Genomic DNA, 16074 nt, shown 5'->3' on the forward strand with positions numbered 1-16074 from the left:
GGATCACAGTCCTGGGCCCGGTGGAGACAAAGTCCCTGGGGCCCCTCGTGGCAGGGAGTGGAGGGCGGGTGTGTGGGGGACCCTCGAGGGGGTGGCCAGTGCCAGGCTGAGCTGGTCTGGCCTGTTTTCTCCCTTCCCAGCGGCCTCTAGGGGCCCAGGAGGTGCTGAGTGGGCAGAAGTGGCAGGCCCAGGGGGGACCTGCTCTCCCCCCCAGCCCCTGCCCTGGCCCTACCTCACCGCCCAGCCCTGACAGCTTATGGCTGATCACAACCCTAGGAAAGGAAGCCCTTGGGGTCAGCAGGGACGGAAGCAAGGTGTCCAGGTATCATGCCCGTTTCTGGAATCCTCAGGATGGGGTCATTCAGTCGTTCAGCTGCTGTCCTGAGCACCTTGCACTGTTCCACGTCCTCACCTGGTCCCAGGCTATGCCCTCCTTCCAGCCAGAGAGGGAAAGCTAAGGGCTGCTTTGAGTGGCCAGGGGGGCCTTTGGAGACACACAGTCCAGCCTGGGCCTCTGGGCTGAGTTCTGAAGGATGAATAGGAGTTTGCAGGCAGAGGGATCCCCATTTGCAAAGACCAGAGGTACCAGCTGGGTGCGGTGACATACACCTGTCATCCCAGCAGCTTGGGAGGCTGAGGCAGGAGGATCGCGAGTTCAAAGCCAGCCTCAGCAAAAGTGAGGCTCTAAGCAACTTGGTGAGACTCTGTCTCTAAATAAAATACCAAATAGGGCTGGGGATGGGGCTCTGTGGTTGGGTGCCCCTGAGTTCAATCCCTGGTACCAAAAAAAAAAAGATCAGAGGTGCTAGAAGGGGCGACAGGAGTGTGAAAGATGAAGGGTGGACAGGGGGGCTTGGAAGGCAATGGGGAGCCATGGTGGACTTCAGATGCCATGGCGATCAGCAGCAGCATTAGGTATATGTTTTACAAAAAGCTTCCTGCGGCCGGGGAAAGTGGACCCTACGGCAGGACCCCATGGGGAGCTTGGGCTAGTGCTGGGGCCGCTGGGGATGGGAGTGGTAATTGGTGGCCCCCAGTTGGAGGGGGCGACCGGCTGACCTTGAACCCCACCTGGCTTCAGTGTTCCCTCCTGCAATAAAAGGTTCCCCAGCCAGCCACCACCTTCCTGTCACCTAAGCAGGGGATTCAAGCAAAGTCCAGCTTGTGGGAAAGAAACCAGGGAGGCAGGCCGGGACCTTCATATGGGAGCTTTTCGTTAAGGAAGAAGAAAAGAATCGTTTCTCTAGGTCCCCTTGGATAAAAGGGCAGCCTGGGCAGTTGTGGGCAGTCAAGCCCCACCCTCCCTCGCCTGGTCCAGGGACTGGGAACCGGGGGATGTGCGCATGCGTGGGTGGGCTCACGGCTCTGCGCCGACATGTGGACGTGGGCCACAGAGAGCATCAGTGTTTGGAGGGGCCTTTTCCAGTCTGTGTGTGAGTGAGGGGTGGGCACGTGGGCGTGTACTCTGGTGAAGGCACGCGGTCCTGTGGGGGTGTGTGGCACACGCACCTGGCCTGGAGTTTCACCCGTGCCCAGAGCCCCCTCCTGTATCTGGAGCTCCCAGCTTCTTCTGCCCAGGTTGCTCCCTCCCTCCCTCCCTGTCCCCTTCGCCCCTGCAGCCCTGGGCCAGCCTGGGGTGGTCACACAGGCCCCAGGGATCTTCCGCGCCTTCTGAACATGTACACCAGGTATTCTGCACTTGGGGAGGAGGATCCGCGATTCTCACCAATTTCCCAGACTTTCTTATGTCCCCACCCTCCAAACAGAACCCCCTAGGCTCAAAACCACTGCCGTGGGGACAGGTCAGGTCTCACTGTGATGCCCAGCCGGTCCCCAACACCTGGGCTCCTGCGGCCCTTCTGCCTCAGCCTCCGGAGAAGGAGCTGGGACTACAGGTGTGTGTCCCCGGGCCTGGCTGGGGAGTACCACAGAATGGGAACCTGGCCGTGCACCTCGGTGGCTCCCCGACTCTCCAGCTCTTGGGACTTGCTGTCCACCCTGTCGTGGCTCCTCCCATCAGGCCTTTGTGGGGGGACATCGGATTCTCCATCTGCCACCCTCTCCCTTCAAAGCCCAGCTGTGGGGTCAGCTCCGTCTTTTTCCACTCCCACCCGAGCAGCCCTGATGTCACCCACCCTGGAGGCCACCGCCTTTTGGACCCCCGTCGGGCTGAATTCAGCTGGTGATTCATGCCTGTCCCTCTCTTCTGGTATGAGAGGAGGGTCCCCCACTTCAGTTTTCCTCAGGTCCCCTCTGTGTGACAGCCAGGAGGTACAATCAGTGTTCCAAGCCTGGAGGACTGACTTCTCAGCATGCTAAAGTGCTAAAAGCACATCGCGCTGCACACAGTAAGCTCTTACTGTATGCTGAGAGTACTTACACTGCCCTCCAGGGATGAGCCAGAAAGGCACCCCCCCATCTTAGAGGGGAAACGAAAGCTCTGGGAGGGGAAACACCGGCCCCCATCCCAGCTGGTGCCAGAGGAGCCAGTTCTGAACCCAGCAATGCAGACGGCCCCGGCTGGCCTCGTCTCCGTCCCAGGCCTCGGCTCCCCTGTCCCCCCCGCATCTCTGTGAGCCACGATCCATGGCGCTGTGGAGTCCTCAGCCTGGGAACCTGCTGACCCTGGATTCAAGGCCACGAAGGGCAGTCTGGTGGAGTGGGGGGACCCGCGCTGGGAAAGGTCACCTGAAACCCTCCCTCCTCCTCAGCCCCTGCAGAAAAACACAGGGCCTGTGACCCCGTGCAGGGCTGAGGGCTGCTGAGCACCTGGAATGTCCCGGCCACCACAGAGGCATCCACACCACTGCCGTCCAGCCCTCCCCCCGTCAGCCCCACAGTCCATGAAAGAAAAAGCCCTTAGCCAGGACCAGGACTTGGTCACGTTAGTTTGTGGGACCCTCCTCTCTCCAGGCCACACTAGAATCAGTTCAGAAGAAACAAGCGTCCTGGGGGCGGGAAAGTCGGCAGAAGGGATAGTTCAGTTTGCCTTTTGCAACGGCAGGAGCTTGACAGGGTCCTTGGCCAGGTCCCATGGCCCAGGTGACAGGTGCTTAGTGTCTGTCGCATCATTGGGAATGGCACAAAACTGGAAACAGGCTATAAATAGCAACCAGCCCACCAGACGCACAAAACCATACCCTGTGACAGAGCCCCAGGCCTCTGCATGCTGACCTGAGAACCAGCATCTCGTCAGGGGGAAGCAGGAACAAGCATAGGCCCCCAAAATTTAAGTCATTCAGCAACTGAACTTCCGTTAAAGTAAGAGGGCAGCCGGGCACAGTGGCACATGCCTGTCATCCTCGTGACTCGGGAGGCTGAGGCAGGAGGATCGCAAATTAGAGTCCAACAACTCAGCAAGACCTTGTCTCAAAAAATAAAAAGGGCCGGGGGACGTAGCTCAGTGGTAAAGCCCCCTGCATTCGGTCCCCAGTACCAAAATAAATAAATGAAGGAGGAAAAAGAGAGAGAGCCACACAGATATTTGTTTTTACAGGCACATGTATAAATACATATATGCATAAAGTTAGGGGGAAAATTACACTTTCCTATCAAGTTTGCTTCCTCTGGGGGCAAGGAGAGCTGTCTGTCCGTCCACCTCCTACACTGAGAGCAGCCTCCGTTGACTGTGGTCAGTGGGTGCCAGGAGCCGCACCCCAGGCTGTCCCCTTGTTATTTTAGGTTCTTGTCCCCTGAGTGCCATTCACAGATGGGAAGACTTGGGGTCTGGGGCGTCCGGAGCCCAGTCCACGGCTGGAACTCAGGTCTATCTGACCCCGGAGCGCGCCCTCCTTACCCCAGGCAGGAAATGTTCCTCCTAGTGAGTAGGTGAGGGTCTCACAGGTTTCAAAGCATGTCTCCAAAGGCTTCCGCCCCGAGTGGGAGACAGGAAGTGGCAGAGGGTGGCCGAGGTTGGGGGGAGAGACTGAGGAGGGAGAGCTGACGCTGTGCTGTCCCCTGGCTCCCCCAGGCTCCTGAGCACCCCCAGCAGAGCCACCCCTGGGGATCCACCCTGGGCCTCTCCCAGTCACAGACTCCCCAGGGTCCCAGGGGACTGAGCTTGGGGTTCTCTCTGCCTGGAGTCGGGGCCCCTGGAGAGGGCACAGATCTCTCTGTCTGTCCTCCTGGAGTCCTGGGCAGGGTGCTCCCTGCACTGCAGCTTCCTCCCTGTGGGTCTTTTTCAGGAACTGGTGCTCATACGTGGTGACAAGAACCATCTCGTGCCATGTGCAAAATGGCACCTACCTTCAGCGAGTGCTACAGAACTGCCCCTGGCCCATGAGCTGCCCGGGGAGCAGGTGAGACAGGACATGTGGAAGAGTGGATGGCTTTCCCGGAGGGCCAAGGCCTGGTGGGGGAGCAAAGGTGGCCTAGCACCAGGAGGAAACCCTGGAGGGCTTCCTGGGGAGGATCGCCATGCACCTGCCTTCCCGCCCGCAGGGGCCTCCGTCCTGTTGCCCAGACCCCCTTATCTGTGGGGCTTAGTGGAAGGGCTCAATCCTGGGCGCAGGGGAGAGACTCCAAAGGGGCCTGGAGGTGGCAGAGGGTCTGGAGGATCTGGCTTTGTCCCTGTGGGTCTCAGGGCAGTGGGGATGGCAATGGGGGGACCCCTGTGAACCAGGCCTCCTGGACACTCTTTCAGCTACAGAACGGTCGTGAGGCCCACCTACAAGGTGATGTACAAGACAGTGACTGCCCGCGAGTGGAGATGCTGCCCTGGGCATTCAGGAGTGAGCTGCGAGGAAGGTAGGACTGCCTGCCTGCTGCTTGGGGCCCTATGACAGTGGCCAAGCAGGTCCCCTGGGTGCATGGGAGCATTAAACAGTTGCTAAGTCAGATAGCGCCCACGCACGACACCATGCCCAGAAGAGCCTGCTGCACAGAGCTCTGGATGGGGTACTGCCCAGACATATTTGGGGCCTGCTGAACCCCTCACAGTGACTACTTGCCTCTTGGAAGATGCTCAAAGTCCCTGGAAAAATTTCATGACATGTTGTGTCACTCACATCTTAAGTCACGTCATCCCAAGTGTTCCTCTCAAACTTGGTGTATGAGTCAGCTTTCCCGCACTATAAGAAAGCATCTGAGATGACCCACTTACACAGTAAAAAGGTTTTTATTGCCTCACATCCAGTCCATGATCAGTTGGTCTGTGTGGCTTTGGGCCTCTGGTGAGGCAGCCCATCATGACAGGTGCATGCCTTGAGGCCAGAAAACAAACAGATAGAAGCAAGGAGGGGTCAGGATCACTTTGTCCCTTTCAAGGGCACACACCAGCAACCTATAGACCTCACACCAGGCTCCACCTCTCCAGGGTCCACCACTTGCCTTTAACACCTGGGCCTTTGGAGGACACGCCAGATCCAGATGCTAGTACTGGGGGAAGCCCATCCAGATATTTCCCAGGACATGGGAACGAGCTTCACCTGGAAGCAGAAGGTCACTCTAGTCAGTGGGTCAGAGGGGGAGGGATGCCGATCCCGCCCTGCAGAGAAGAGACAGGCTGGGGAGGTGCTTGTCACTCAGTCCCTATGTGTCAGGGTTGGGATTCAGACCCTGCCCACCTGTCGCACTCCCTCAGAGACTCGGATGGCCCCTGGGTGCGAGAGCGTGTCCCGTGCAGAGGAGCCCCTCCCCCTCACCCTGTCTGAGTGCAGATTGGTAGCTTGGGGCCAGCTCTGTCCTGGAAAATGACCACACACACTGCCCCCTGGGGAGCTCTTGCGGCCTGGCTGACCCCACAAGCAGCAGATGTGGGAGCACCAAGAGCTGAGTTCCCAAGCGCAGCCCGAAATGGAATGGACTGGCCTTGGGCCAACCCAAGGACCCGGCCCATAGGCACCTCGAGGGAAGGTGCATCCAGGGCCCCGGCAGCACAGGAATGTGGCCATCAGTTGTATGATGTGTCCCAATTCAAGAAGCAGAGACATGTGGACTATGGTCCCTGAGTCAAGGAAGCGTGGTGCCCATGTGCTGTTGCTCATCTGTGCTGCTACGAGGGTTGCCCAGTTCACCAATGGGGTGACTGAGGCCCAGAGAGGCAGAGTTGAGAGCCCAGAGTTGCACAGGAATGAGGCAGGGACAGAACTCTCCAAGAAGCGGGCCAGGGCCAGGGCCTGAGTGGCGATGCAGGCCTGTAATCCCAGCAGCTCAGGAGGCTGCAGCAGGAGAATTCCAAGTTCAAGGCCAGCCTCAGCAACTTAGGGAGGCCCTGTCTCAAAATAAAAAAGGGCTGGAGATGTAACTCAGTGCTCGAGTGTCCCTGGGTTCAGTCCTCGGTACTAGAGGATGGGGAGAAGAGAAGGGAGGCGGTTTGGTGGTTTTGGGGTGACGGGAGTCCCCAGGGCATTGGGGAAGAACAGAGTGGCCAGAGGAAGAGGGAGCCCCAGTCGTGTGCTAGTGTGGGAGGCCAGGGGCAGGCTTCTGGAATGACACGTGTGTTTCCCCTCCTTTGTGGCCCATCCTAGTGGGAGAAAGAGGGGAAGGCAGAAGGCCCAAGGGACAAAAGACCAGCCAGGGGTGGCAGCTGCCCAGAAGGCCACAGGGGAGCTGTGGGCGAACTCCCCAGGTGTGGAGAGGAGGCCCTGCCGGAGGGCCTGTGCCAGGCAGAATCCGCCCCAGACAAAGGCCACTTTGTCCCTGGCTCCTTTCCCAAGGGCAGACCTTCCCAATCTCCGGGGCCTTCCTGGAAGGCAGAGGGCAGGTGGGGGCAAAGTCAGTGCCCTTGACTCCAGCTGCTGGATACCATGTGTCCAGGGGCCAGGGCTGCCCTGGGGCCAGGCCACCCCTGATGGCTACCATTGCTTCTGCAGGGCCTCAGGCCCAAGCCAAGGGACAGGATCATCCAGGGTTTCTCGGGCCAGGCCAGCTCTGCCACACGCCAGCTGAGTGGCCTTGGGCGGGGGACTCCCCACTCATTTTGATGCAGTTGTGCAAGAGCGCCGGCTGGGACGTTCCTCCCGTGCCCACTCAGAGGGAGGGGTGCCTTCCTGGAAGGTCCCCAGGCCACAGTGTGCACTAGCAGAAGCCTGGGGTCCCCCACCCGAGTCTTGGCACCCTCACCGGAGGTGTCTGCTTCCCAGGGAGTTGCTGGGATGGAATGAGGCAGTGAAGATGCCCCGCCCCGGGAGGTGCACGGTGATTGACAGGATGGGCGGGGCTTCTGCTCGATGGTTGACATGATGGGCGGGGACATGATGGGCGGGGCCTCTCCCCACCCACAGGTTGGAGCTAAGGAAAGGGAAGCCGGCCAGGGGGTGCTTAGGCCTGAATATTCTAGAAAACTAGTCTCATGAAGCCCTGGGTGGTGGAAGCATGGGGTCGTTGCTGGCCCATCCCAGGCTCTGCTGCACCTGGATCCAAGCTGGACTCCCCCAGCTCCTTTCCTGCTGGTGGCTGCCCTTGTGGCCTTCTTATTGCTGTGACCTGACCCTGGAACCACAGATCTGCGTCACCAGGGGCTACAGGGTCCAGGGACACCTGGGATGGGCTTCATTCCAGAAGCCAGCCCTGTATCTGCATTGTGTTGCATGGTGCTGTGTGACCTAAGGCATCTCACTTACCTCTCTGAACCTTGGCTTCATCTGTAAGTCACCTGGAATTGAGAAGTGGGCAGTCATGCCTGGCATCCAGTAGGTGACCCATAAATGTCCTCCTTTCTCCTTCTGACCCCAGTGCTGGGGATTCTATGGTGACCTGGCAGACGGCCCTGCCTCCCATGGAGGCTCAGCAGACATGCCTCATGTCTCCAGACTTGGCTGTGAGGCTGGCGGGTTCCAGGAAGCACTCCCCCCACCCACTTAGCCGATTCTTATCTGCAGGACGGGAGGGGCACTCTGACAGTGAGTGATGGTGTCTCCTTTGAGGGTCATGATGTCCCATGAGGATGGGGCAGGCCCCCTATTACAGGTAGGGAACCTGAGACTCAAAGAAGTGAAGGAACTGACCTGGGGTCACTTAGCACGCAAGAGCAGGATGGAGACCGCTGACCATTCATTCCTCCAGGCCTCAGGAGGGGGGCATGGGACTGGGAGGGACCTGGCGAGACTCGACTCACGTGAATGCCTATTCATGGAAACAATGGAAGAGAAAGGGCCAAGGCCAGAGTATACCATAAAGCAGGGCGGGGCAGACACAGGCCTGTCTTGAAGGCAGAGCCCAACTATCACCTTCCCTGGACCTGGGCCCAGGACTCTGCTGAGGGTGGGGCTGCTGCAACCTCTCCCTTGTCACCCTGCCTCTGGGCACTCTCTTGCCTAGCAGCCCCATCTTCCAGATGATTAAAATGAGACTCAGAGAGGGTGCTGGCCTCACGTAAGGTCACACAGCAAGTGAGCATTGTGGCCAGATTTCTCCCCAGGACTCTGATGGACTCCTACAATTACTAATGACAAAGGCTGGTGACAGGCACTTGAGTGCTTACTCACCTCCATTGTGCCATCCTGTCATGGCACAGAAGGCCCAGGTGTAAAAGGTGTGAAAGTGAGGCTCTGAGAAGGGAAGGCTGTGCCCAGGGCAGCAGCTGTGAGCCCAGGAGCTGGGTTCAAGGCCAGCCAGCAGGGCTCCAGTTGGGCTCTTTCCCTGAGGACACCCCGGGGGTATGTTCAGACAACCTGGGGTGCTGTGACACTGACCGAATCCAGTCTCCGCCCAGCATCTCCCAGATAGAAGGTTGGAGAGGCTGGGGGCTCACCCTGCCCTCTGATGGGACCCTGGAGCTGAGCTGCTCTGCTTCCCCGCCCCGTGGTCCGCAGCCTACGTGCCCCATGTCCCTCACGGCCTCCATCTCGGGGAACCAGAGGAGGGACATTTGCCTAAGATCGCACGGTCTCAAGCCTCAGAGCAAAAGTGAGGGAGGTCCCCATTCTCCTTCTGGGGACCCTTTGGCCTCTGGGGCTGGGGACCTCCCAGCCAGGGGCAGGGGCAGAGCCAGGCTGTGTTTTCTCTGCAGACTCAGAACCCTGAGGGCTAACCACTTCATGCACCCCCATTCCTATCTGGAAGGCTCGGCCTCCCTGCCTCCCCGCCTCCCCAACGGCCCATCCTGCCCATCAATCAGTCGGGGCGACTGCTCTTGGCTTCCCCATCACAACCCAGCTCCACCCCCCCTCCATCTGACCCTCTGCCCACGCTGGTCTAACCCCACTCAGCTGTGGACGTGGCATAAAATGAGTATCCACAGACAGGTGCCGTGGCGCATGCCTGTCATCCCCACAGCTCAGGAGGCTGAGGCAGGAGGACCAAAAGTTCAAGGCCAGCCTAAGTAGCATAGCGAGACTGAGGCCCTGTCTGTAAACAAAATACAGTCAAGGGCTGGGGCTGGGGCTGGGGCTGGGTGGTTAAGGGCCCTTCAGTCCCCGGTACCAGAACATAGCAAAGTGAGCACCCGCAGACTGGACGGAAACTTCACCCTCCCCCAAGACGGAGCCAGGCCTTCCCAGAGGCCCCCTGGTCTGGCCGGAGGGTTCCTGGACCTCCTGCTCCCGCTCTGACCCTGACTCCTCTTTTCGGCCACCAGCTGGCAGGGAGCAAATATTTACATTTGCAAAGTAAATTCCCACAGACCTGGGGGCGCTGGAGCGCTGCACCCCACTGACCTATGGCCACTGAACTGTGCAGACCTGGGGGTGGGGGTCAGAGGAGAATGAGGGAGCCCCTCCCCTGAATCCTCTCCTGGGGGGAAAGTCACAGGGGCAAAGTCTAGGGACCCCCAGGTTCTCACACGCCCGTCCTCGTCCTGCTGCGTGGACAGGGCCAGCAGCCTGCCCCGGGACCTCACCGTTCTCACCTGTATCACAGGGTGTCATGAGGATCCCATGAGAAGGGACATAGCCTTGGCACTGGGTGGAAGGACGAGGGGTTGTCTGGGGACCTCAGTGCCCCAACTAGGGGACAAGATTAGAAGCTGCAGAGGGCACAGGCCTTGTGGGGGTCAAGGCAGGAAGTGCCGGCACTTCAGTGGGCGCTTTGGTACTGGTGAGTGCCCTGGAGCGTCCAGGAGGGCTTCCTGGAGGAGGTGACACGGGAGCCACCGCTGTAGGAATTGGGGAAGGGCACAGTGTGCACGGGAGTGTAGGGGATGGCAGTTGGGACTCCCGAGTGGTGGGACGCGCTCTGGAGTGGAGCTCAGGTCTGTGGCTCTGGGACCAACCTTCAGGGTCCTCCTGGGATGGCAAGGAAGGACCTGAGAAGGACGGACCCCCAGGTCTGGATGAGGGGCTGTCTGCCCACCTAGGCCTGCCTCAGGGTCCCTGGCCAAACACCAAGGAGGGGTGTGGCCCTCTTGTCCCCAACCCACCGTCGCTTCCTTCCTGGAATTTCTGTGCCGAAGCGCCTTTGACCACCTGATGCATCTTCTGAAGTGCTTCCGTGTGTTTATCAGAACTGGGGGGGTCTTGGGAGTTAATTTTTAGAAATCCTGAATCCAGAATGAACATTTCCCGGGTTCAGTTTGCTTTTCTTTCCGGTCCTAGGCCCTCGGTGCAGTGTGTGCTGGATGAACTTGCTGGCACTGAGCTCGTCCCCAGCCCCGCACCTTCTTTTCTAATCGAAGTCACAGTTAGTTAGAGCCCCACCCCCCCCAGTCTGTGGGCCCTGATGGCGCCCACTGTCTTTCTGTTCGTTTTTCTAGTTCTCTCTGATTCCTGGAGAAATGTCCCAAAACAAAATTGGTTGGGAAAGGATTTCCAGCCACAAGTCTGCCGACGAATGATGGGGGGGACACTGTCCCGGGACCTGAGGACGTTTATGCTCCTCTCCGAGGCGGCTGTGTCTGCTGGCCACATCGTGTGCCTCCTTTTTGTTGGCGTCCTTGAAATTGGTTTTCAGCCCTTGCTCCGTGCACTAATCAACAGAAGTCTCACTGAGGCCCCGGAGGTCCTGCTGAGTGCCAGGCACCAGACCCAGGACAGACCAGGTCCCTGCCGTGGTGGAGATGGTGTTCTGGTCAGAGGGGCAGACGATTAGCCATCAGCTGGGAAACTGGTCCAGTCAATGACATGTGGAAAGCACGGGGGGGGGGGGGGGGACACCAGCAGGGAAGTGGAGAGGGCCAGAAGAGCCAAGGCCTCATTATAGAGAACACTCAATGCTTGCTCAGGGCCAGGGGCGGACGGCAGCTGCTTTGGGTCAAGTTTCTGCACAGAGTAATAAGATAATATTTTGCATCTTTTTTAAATATTGATCTTTTAGTTGTGTTTGGACACAATACCTTTATTTTACTTATTTATTTTTATGTGGTGCCCAGGATTGAACCCCCAGGGCCTCGAGCCCGTGCTAAGTGCGCGTTGTACCGCTGAGCCACAACCCCAGCCCCGTATTTTGCATCTTTACCTGGGAGCAGAAGGGGGGAAGCAGGCTTGGCAAGACTGTTTCTCTCAGGCATCAGAACTCTTGCTGGACACTGGGCCACCCTGCCTAGGAGTCAGGCCCTGGAGTCAGACCTACCTGGGTTCGGGTCCAGGCTGGAGAACTGCAGGGGAATGAGAGAGCCACTTCATTTCTCAGCCTTGGTTTCCTTCTAAGGGAAAAGAGAGGAAGAGTCTCTAGCCAGGTGTGGTGGTGCACGCCTGTCATCCCAGTGGCTGGGGAGGCTGAGGCAGGAGGATCGTGAGTTCAAAACCAGCCTCAGCAACTTATCGAGGCCCTAAGTAACTCAGTGAGACCCTGTCTCTAAATAAAATACAAAAAAAAAAAAAAAGGGTTGGAGATGGGGCTCAGTGGTCGAGTGCCCCTTCAATCGAAAAAGAAGAGCCTCAGTCACCCATTCATCTGTTGCACGTACAGCCTCTCCATCTGTGAAGACTATATGGCCCCAGCACGTTTGCAAAAAATGAAATAGCCAGATATATATACGGGAAGGGCTTAGAAGTACCAGAGCTGATTGGGAGTACGCACTCACCAAGATCGGGCTGGGGTATGAAGCACCTAGCACCAGGGCACTCCCCTGCCCAGAGGGCCCCCAGTCCCTGTCCCTGTCCTGGGCTGGTAGGACTGGGGAGATTTGCCCCTGCACCCAGGCAAGCTGTAGGCCCTTGGGGACCGTGTGCTGAGGGAAGCGGCTCAGCCTGAGTGAGGGCCTCATGGTGGGACCCAGAGCAAGGCTGGCAGCCTCCCCGCTGGGGGCTGGCCAGAGGGACCCGTCTGGTTCCAGTTCCCGGCGCCTCTTGCTCCTGCCTCAACCCACAGCCCAGGTCTCAGCTGCCAGGCCCGCGCCTTATTTGGGTCCTGTCCCCCCTGCACACCCCCCAACAACACTGCACAGCCTTAAAAGGCAGGCCCCTGGGCAGGGGGGCTCTCGCCACTGCTCCATAGAGAGCCCTCCAGCTGTGCCCTTCGCCCCTGGCTTGGCCAGCCCATCCCTCCAGCTGTGCTGAAAACCAAGCCCCCAGCGCCAGGCCAGCCGGCTGCCGCAGGGGAGGGCTCCTGGAACCAGAGCCAGCCGCCCTCTGGTTTTCATTTGAAGCCGGAGCTGGATCTCCTTCAGCCTCCTTCCTACGAGGGCCAGGGCCAGAGAGCGACGGTCACAGCCCAGTTTACTGAGTGTCTCTGTGTGTGAACAGTGAGCTCTTTACACCTATCGCCATCCTCAGGCCTCACACCAGACTGGGAGGGACAGAGGGCTTAGGGTCCCATTTTACAGATGGGAAAGTAGGCAGGTCCAGAGAGGATGTCACCCAGGTCAGTAAGCGGTGGGGCAGGAACCCAAGTTTTGATAACTCCAACTCCCTATCCCCCCCCCCTTTTTTTTTTTTGGTACCAAGGATTGAACCCAGGGGCCTGCAACCACTGAGCCACATCCCCAGCCCCCTTTATTTTCTATTTTGAGACAGGGCCTTGGAAAGCTGCTGAGGCTGGCTTTGAACTCTCGATCCTCCTGCCTCAGCCTCCTCAGCCGCTGGGATTCATGCGTGTCACCACGCCTGTCTCCATAACTTCTAACTTAACCCTTGTAGCCCCCTGAGGTTGCTGGGAAGCCCCGCCTCATCCTCACCCCACTGCCAGCTCCTCTCACCGCCCATCAAGTGGCCAGTCAGTTCCAGCTGGGCTGTGTCACCTGGGGAAGTAGCTCCACCTCCCTGGGCCTCTCTATCTCTCAGGGAGTAGGAATCTCTGCTGGGATACGGTGGTGGGCAGGGGCATGTGCCAAGGCAAGGATGGCACAGGCCAACGGGGTCCTCCCCCTCCTTCCTCAGTTGCAGGCACCTCCGGCTTCAGGGAGCCCACGTGGGCGGGCAGCACCGTGCGGCGGATGGCGCTTCAGCCCGCAGCCTTCGCAGGTGAGTTCTGGGGCGACCACGGGGGTGAGGCCGAGAGGGAAGCCAGGGCAGTGTGGCAATTGCCCTAAAAGCCAGCTGTCCCACAGTGGAGGGTCAAGGGCAGGCTAGAAAGAGCCTCAAGGGGAAGAGGAAGGAGCCCAGGCACCCTGAGACCGTGACCCCTGGGCTCCTGTGGATGCAGGTCCAGGCCCTCAGTCTCCTCTTCTTTTCTGACCATCTTCAGTGAGCAAGTCCCTGAGCCAGTGCTTTCTGTCACCAGCTCGTTTAAACCCCACAGCTGTGCACACCCACTCCCAAGAGCTTGTCTTCCCATTTTAAAGAGGGGGAAACAGACCAGAGAGGAGCCCTGCCCTGTCCTGCCCCACGTCTTGCAGCCACCAGGGGGCAGCACTGGGCAGGACCGCTGTGCTGTGCTTGTTGGGCGCTGGCTGCACCTCGCTGGGCTCCTCTGAAGGAGCGGAACTTGCAAATCTCCAGATGAGGCCACAGCTGTTGGGAGTGACTTAGGTGTCTTGCTAAGGGGTCTGGAGGAACTGGACTGGTCCTGTGAGAGAGTCAGAGGGTGGTGCCTCTGGGGTCAGCCCTGTCTAGACTGTGATGCTGGCGTCCCCAAAGCTGGCAGGTCCATGTCCCAGTCCCACCCAGCAAGAAACAACAGCATTTCCTGCCCTGGCTTCTGGGAAGAGGGTCATTTTGGACCAGACCTCCCACCCTGCCCTGGGAGAAACAGGTCCACTTTGGAGGCTCCAGAGTTGAAGGAATCCCTTGGGGATGGTCTAACCTATCCTGGGCCTGGGGAGAGTCTGTAACCCCTCCCCCCACCGGAATTCCTCCTAGGTTGGGGTCTGTCTCCTCCTCCTTTGTCCCCGGGGCTCAGGGCTCTTAAAGAGGGAGAACCTGGGACCCCAGGACCCAGCCCCAGCCTCCTCCCTCTCACAGGTTGTCTCAACTGCAGCAGAGTGTCCGAGCTGACCGCGAGGCTGAAGGTGCTAGAGGCCAAGGTGGGTGAGCAGCTCCCTGCTGACCCCCAGCCCGAGGGCCCCTGGCCCTTCCTGTACCCCCATGTCCAGCCTGCAGTTCTGACCTTCCACAGGGCTCCCCGCAGACCAGGCAGCACTTTCCGGTCCCTGCCACAGGCGGCCATTGGTTCCCCCCAGCTCCTCGCCTGTGCTGGGTGCTGTCCCCAGGAAGCCCTCTCTTCCTCCGGGAAGTCGTGAGGCCCCCCCCCCAGGCTGCCCAGTGCCCATCAGATAAGCGCAGACACTGGGCCGGCTGCAGGATCCCCCCCTTGCCCCCAGCTCCTTTACCACCCCCACGATCCCATCCTCCAACTTCAAAAGCAAAACACTTACTACACCATTATTTTGAGATCAAAAGTCTTTAAAAATCTTAGAATAGGAAACAAAGATTCTAAAGAAAGACTCAGAAATGTGGGCCTTTTTTTTTTTTAATGACTCAGCCTGGTTCTTATGCCCAGGTTGGTAACTCCTGGGCTTCAGCAAGCTCCCTGAGTGGTCAGGACTACAGTATATACTGTCACTTTTTAATCATTTTTCTTTCCAGTTTTTTTTTTCTGGGGGCGGTGGTGGAGAATTTAGCCCAGGGGCGATTCACCACTGAGCCATATCCCCAGCCCTTTTTATTTTTTCTTTTGAGTCAGGGTCTTGCTAAGTTGCTTAGGGCCTCACTAAGTTACTCAGACTGGCCTTGGACTTGTGATCCTCCTGACTCAGCCTCCCGAGTGGCTGGAGTTACAGGCTGTGCCACGGTGCCAGCTCCTTCCAGATTTCGTGGACATACATAGTAGATGTGTGTATACCTTGTATATTCTTTGCTCCGCTGTTCCCTCCTCTGGAACTTCATCTTGTGGAGATGATCAGATGTGAACATGTTTCCCTACAGTTGGGAAATTAGAAAACCAGGGGTCAGAAGGAGTAGCTGCCTGATTACAGTAACTGCTATGAGGACAGCCCCACATAGTCCCGCAGTCAGTGGCTCAGGGTACCAGTGATGTTCCAGAGTTGTCTTCACCCTGGTCCCCAAAGTGGATTTGGTATTTTATGTCAAGACCCTTCCAAACTTCCCTGCAGATTTAGCAACACTCCTGATGGTAGAGACAGTGCTTAGAACACCCAAAGGCTGGGCTCAATCCCCAGCACCAAAAAAAAAAAGCAAAACTCTTCAAACCCCTGTGCAGTTTCAGCAGATATGACAAGCGTCGTATTATTTATGGAGATTAACATATAAAAAACTGCTTGGTCAGCAAGCACCACAAGCACAGAGCCCCATTGGGTGGCAGTGACGATGGGTGACGACTTTCCCGCCGTGCATGTTGTGAATCGTCCATTTTAAACACAGATGCTGGTCATGAAGCTCTGGGCCCCTAGGAGCTGGGGTCTCCGCACCCCACAGGGCCCCTCCGCTGTGCCTGGAGAGTCCCTGGAGCCCCCCCATCCTATCTTCCCTCTCCACAGGTGGCTGTGCTGACTGTCCCAGGGCGGGCAGTGCCCTCAACGCCGGCTACCCCTGAGGACCCTTCTCCACTCTGGGGCTCCCCAGCTGCCCAGGGCAGCCCTGGAGATGGAGGCCTGCAGGGTGAGTGGATCAGGCAGGGAATGCACGCCTGCGTGGGAATCAGAGGGTGAGGTTCTGGTCGCACCCTTGCTGTGCCCTACGGGACCTGTGGTGGACCTTAGCCCACTAGACCCTGGGGGTGGTCTCAGGGGCTCCGAAGCTCTGCAGTCCTAGGAAGCTGAGAGCCCCCCCAGCACATCCTGCCTGGATGGAGATGGTGACG

General features: G+C 58.5%; 1 protein-coding gene across 1 annotated transcript in view; it reads left to right on the forward strand.

The window, feature by feature from the left end:
- Emid1 (EMI domain containing 1) overlaps positions 1-16074 on the forward strand; it is a 41580-nt gene that overhangs the window by 3136 nt on the left and 22370 nt on the right. The window contains 5 exon segments of the mRNA XM_078039687.1: positions 4185-4298; positions 4643-4746; positions 13194-13277; positions 14217-14278; positions 15752-15872. Coding sequence (XP_077895813.1) covers positions 4185-4298; positions 4643-4746; positions 13194-13277; positions 14217-14278; positions 15752-15872 — 485 coding nt within the window.

The sequence above is a fragment of the Ictidomys tridecemlineatus genome, chromosome 2 (genome assembly GCF_052094955.1).
Source record: "Ictidomys tridecemlineatus isolate mIctTri1 chromosome 2, mIctTri1.hap1, whole genome shotgun sequence".
In the NCBI taxonomy this organism is placed as follows: Eukaryota; Metazoa; Chordata; class Mammalia; order Rodentia; family Sciuridae; genus Ictidomys; species Ictidomys tridecemlineatus.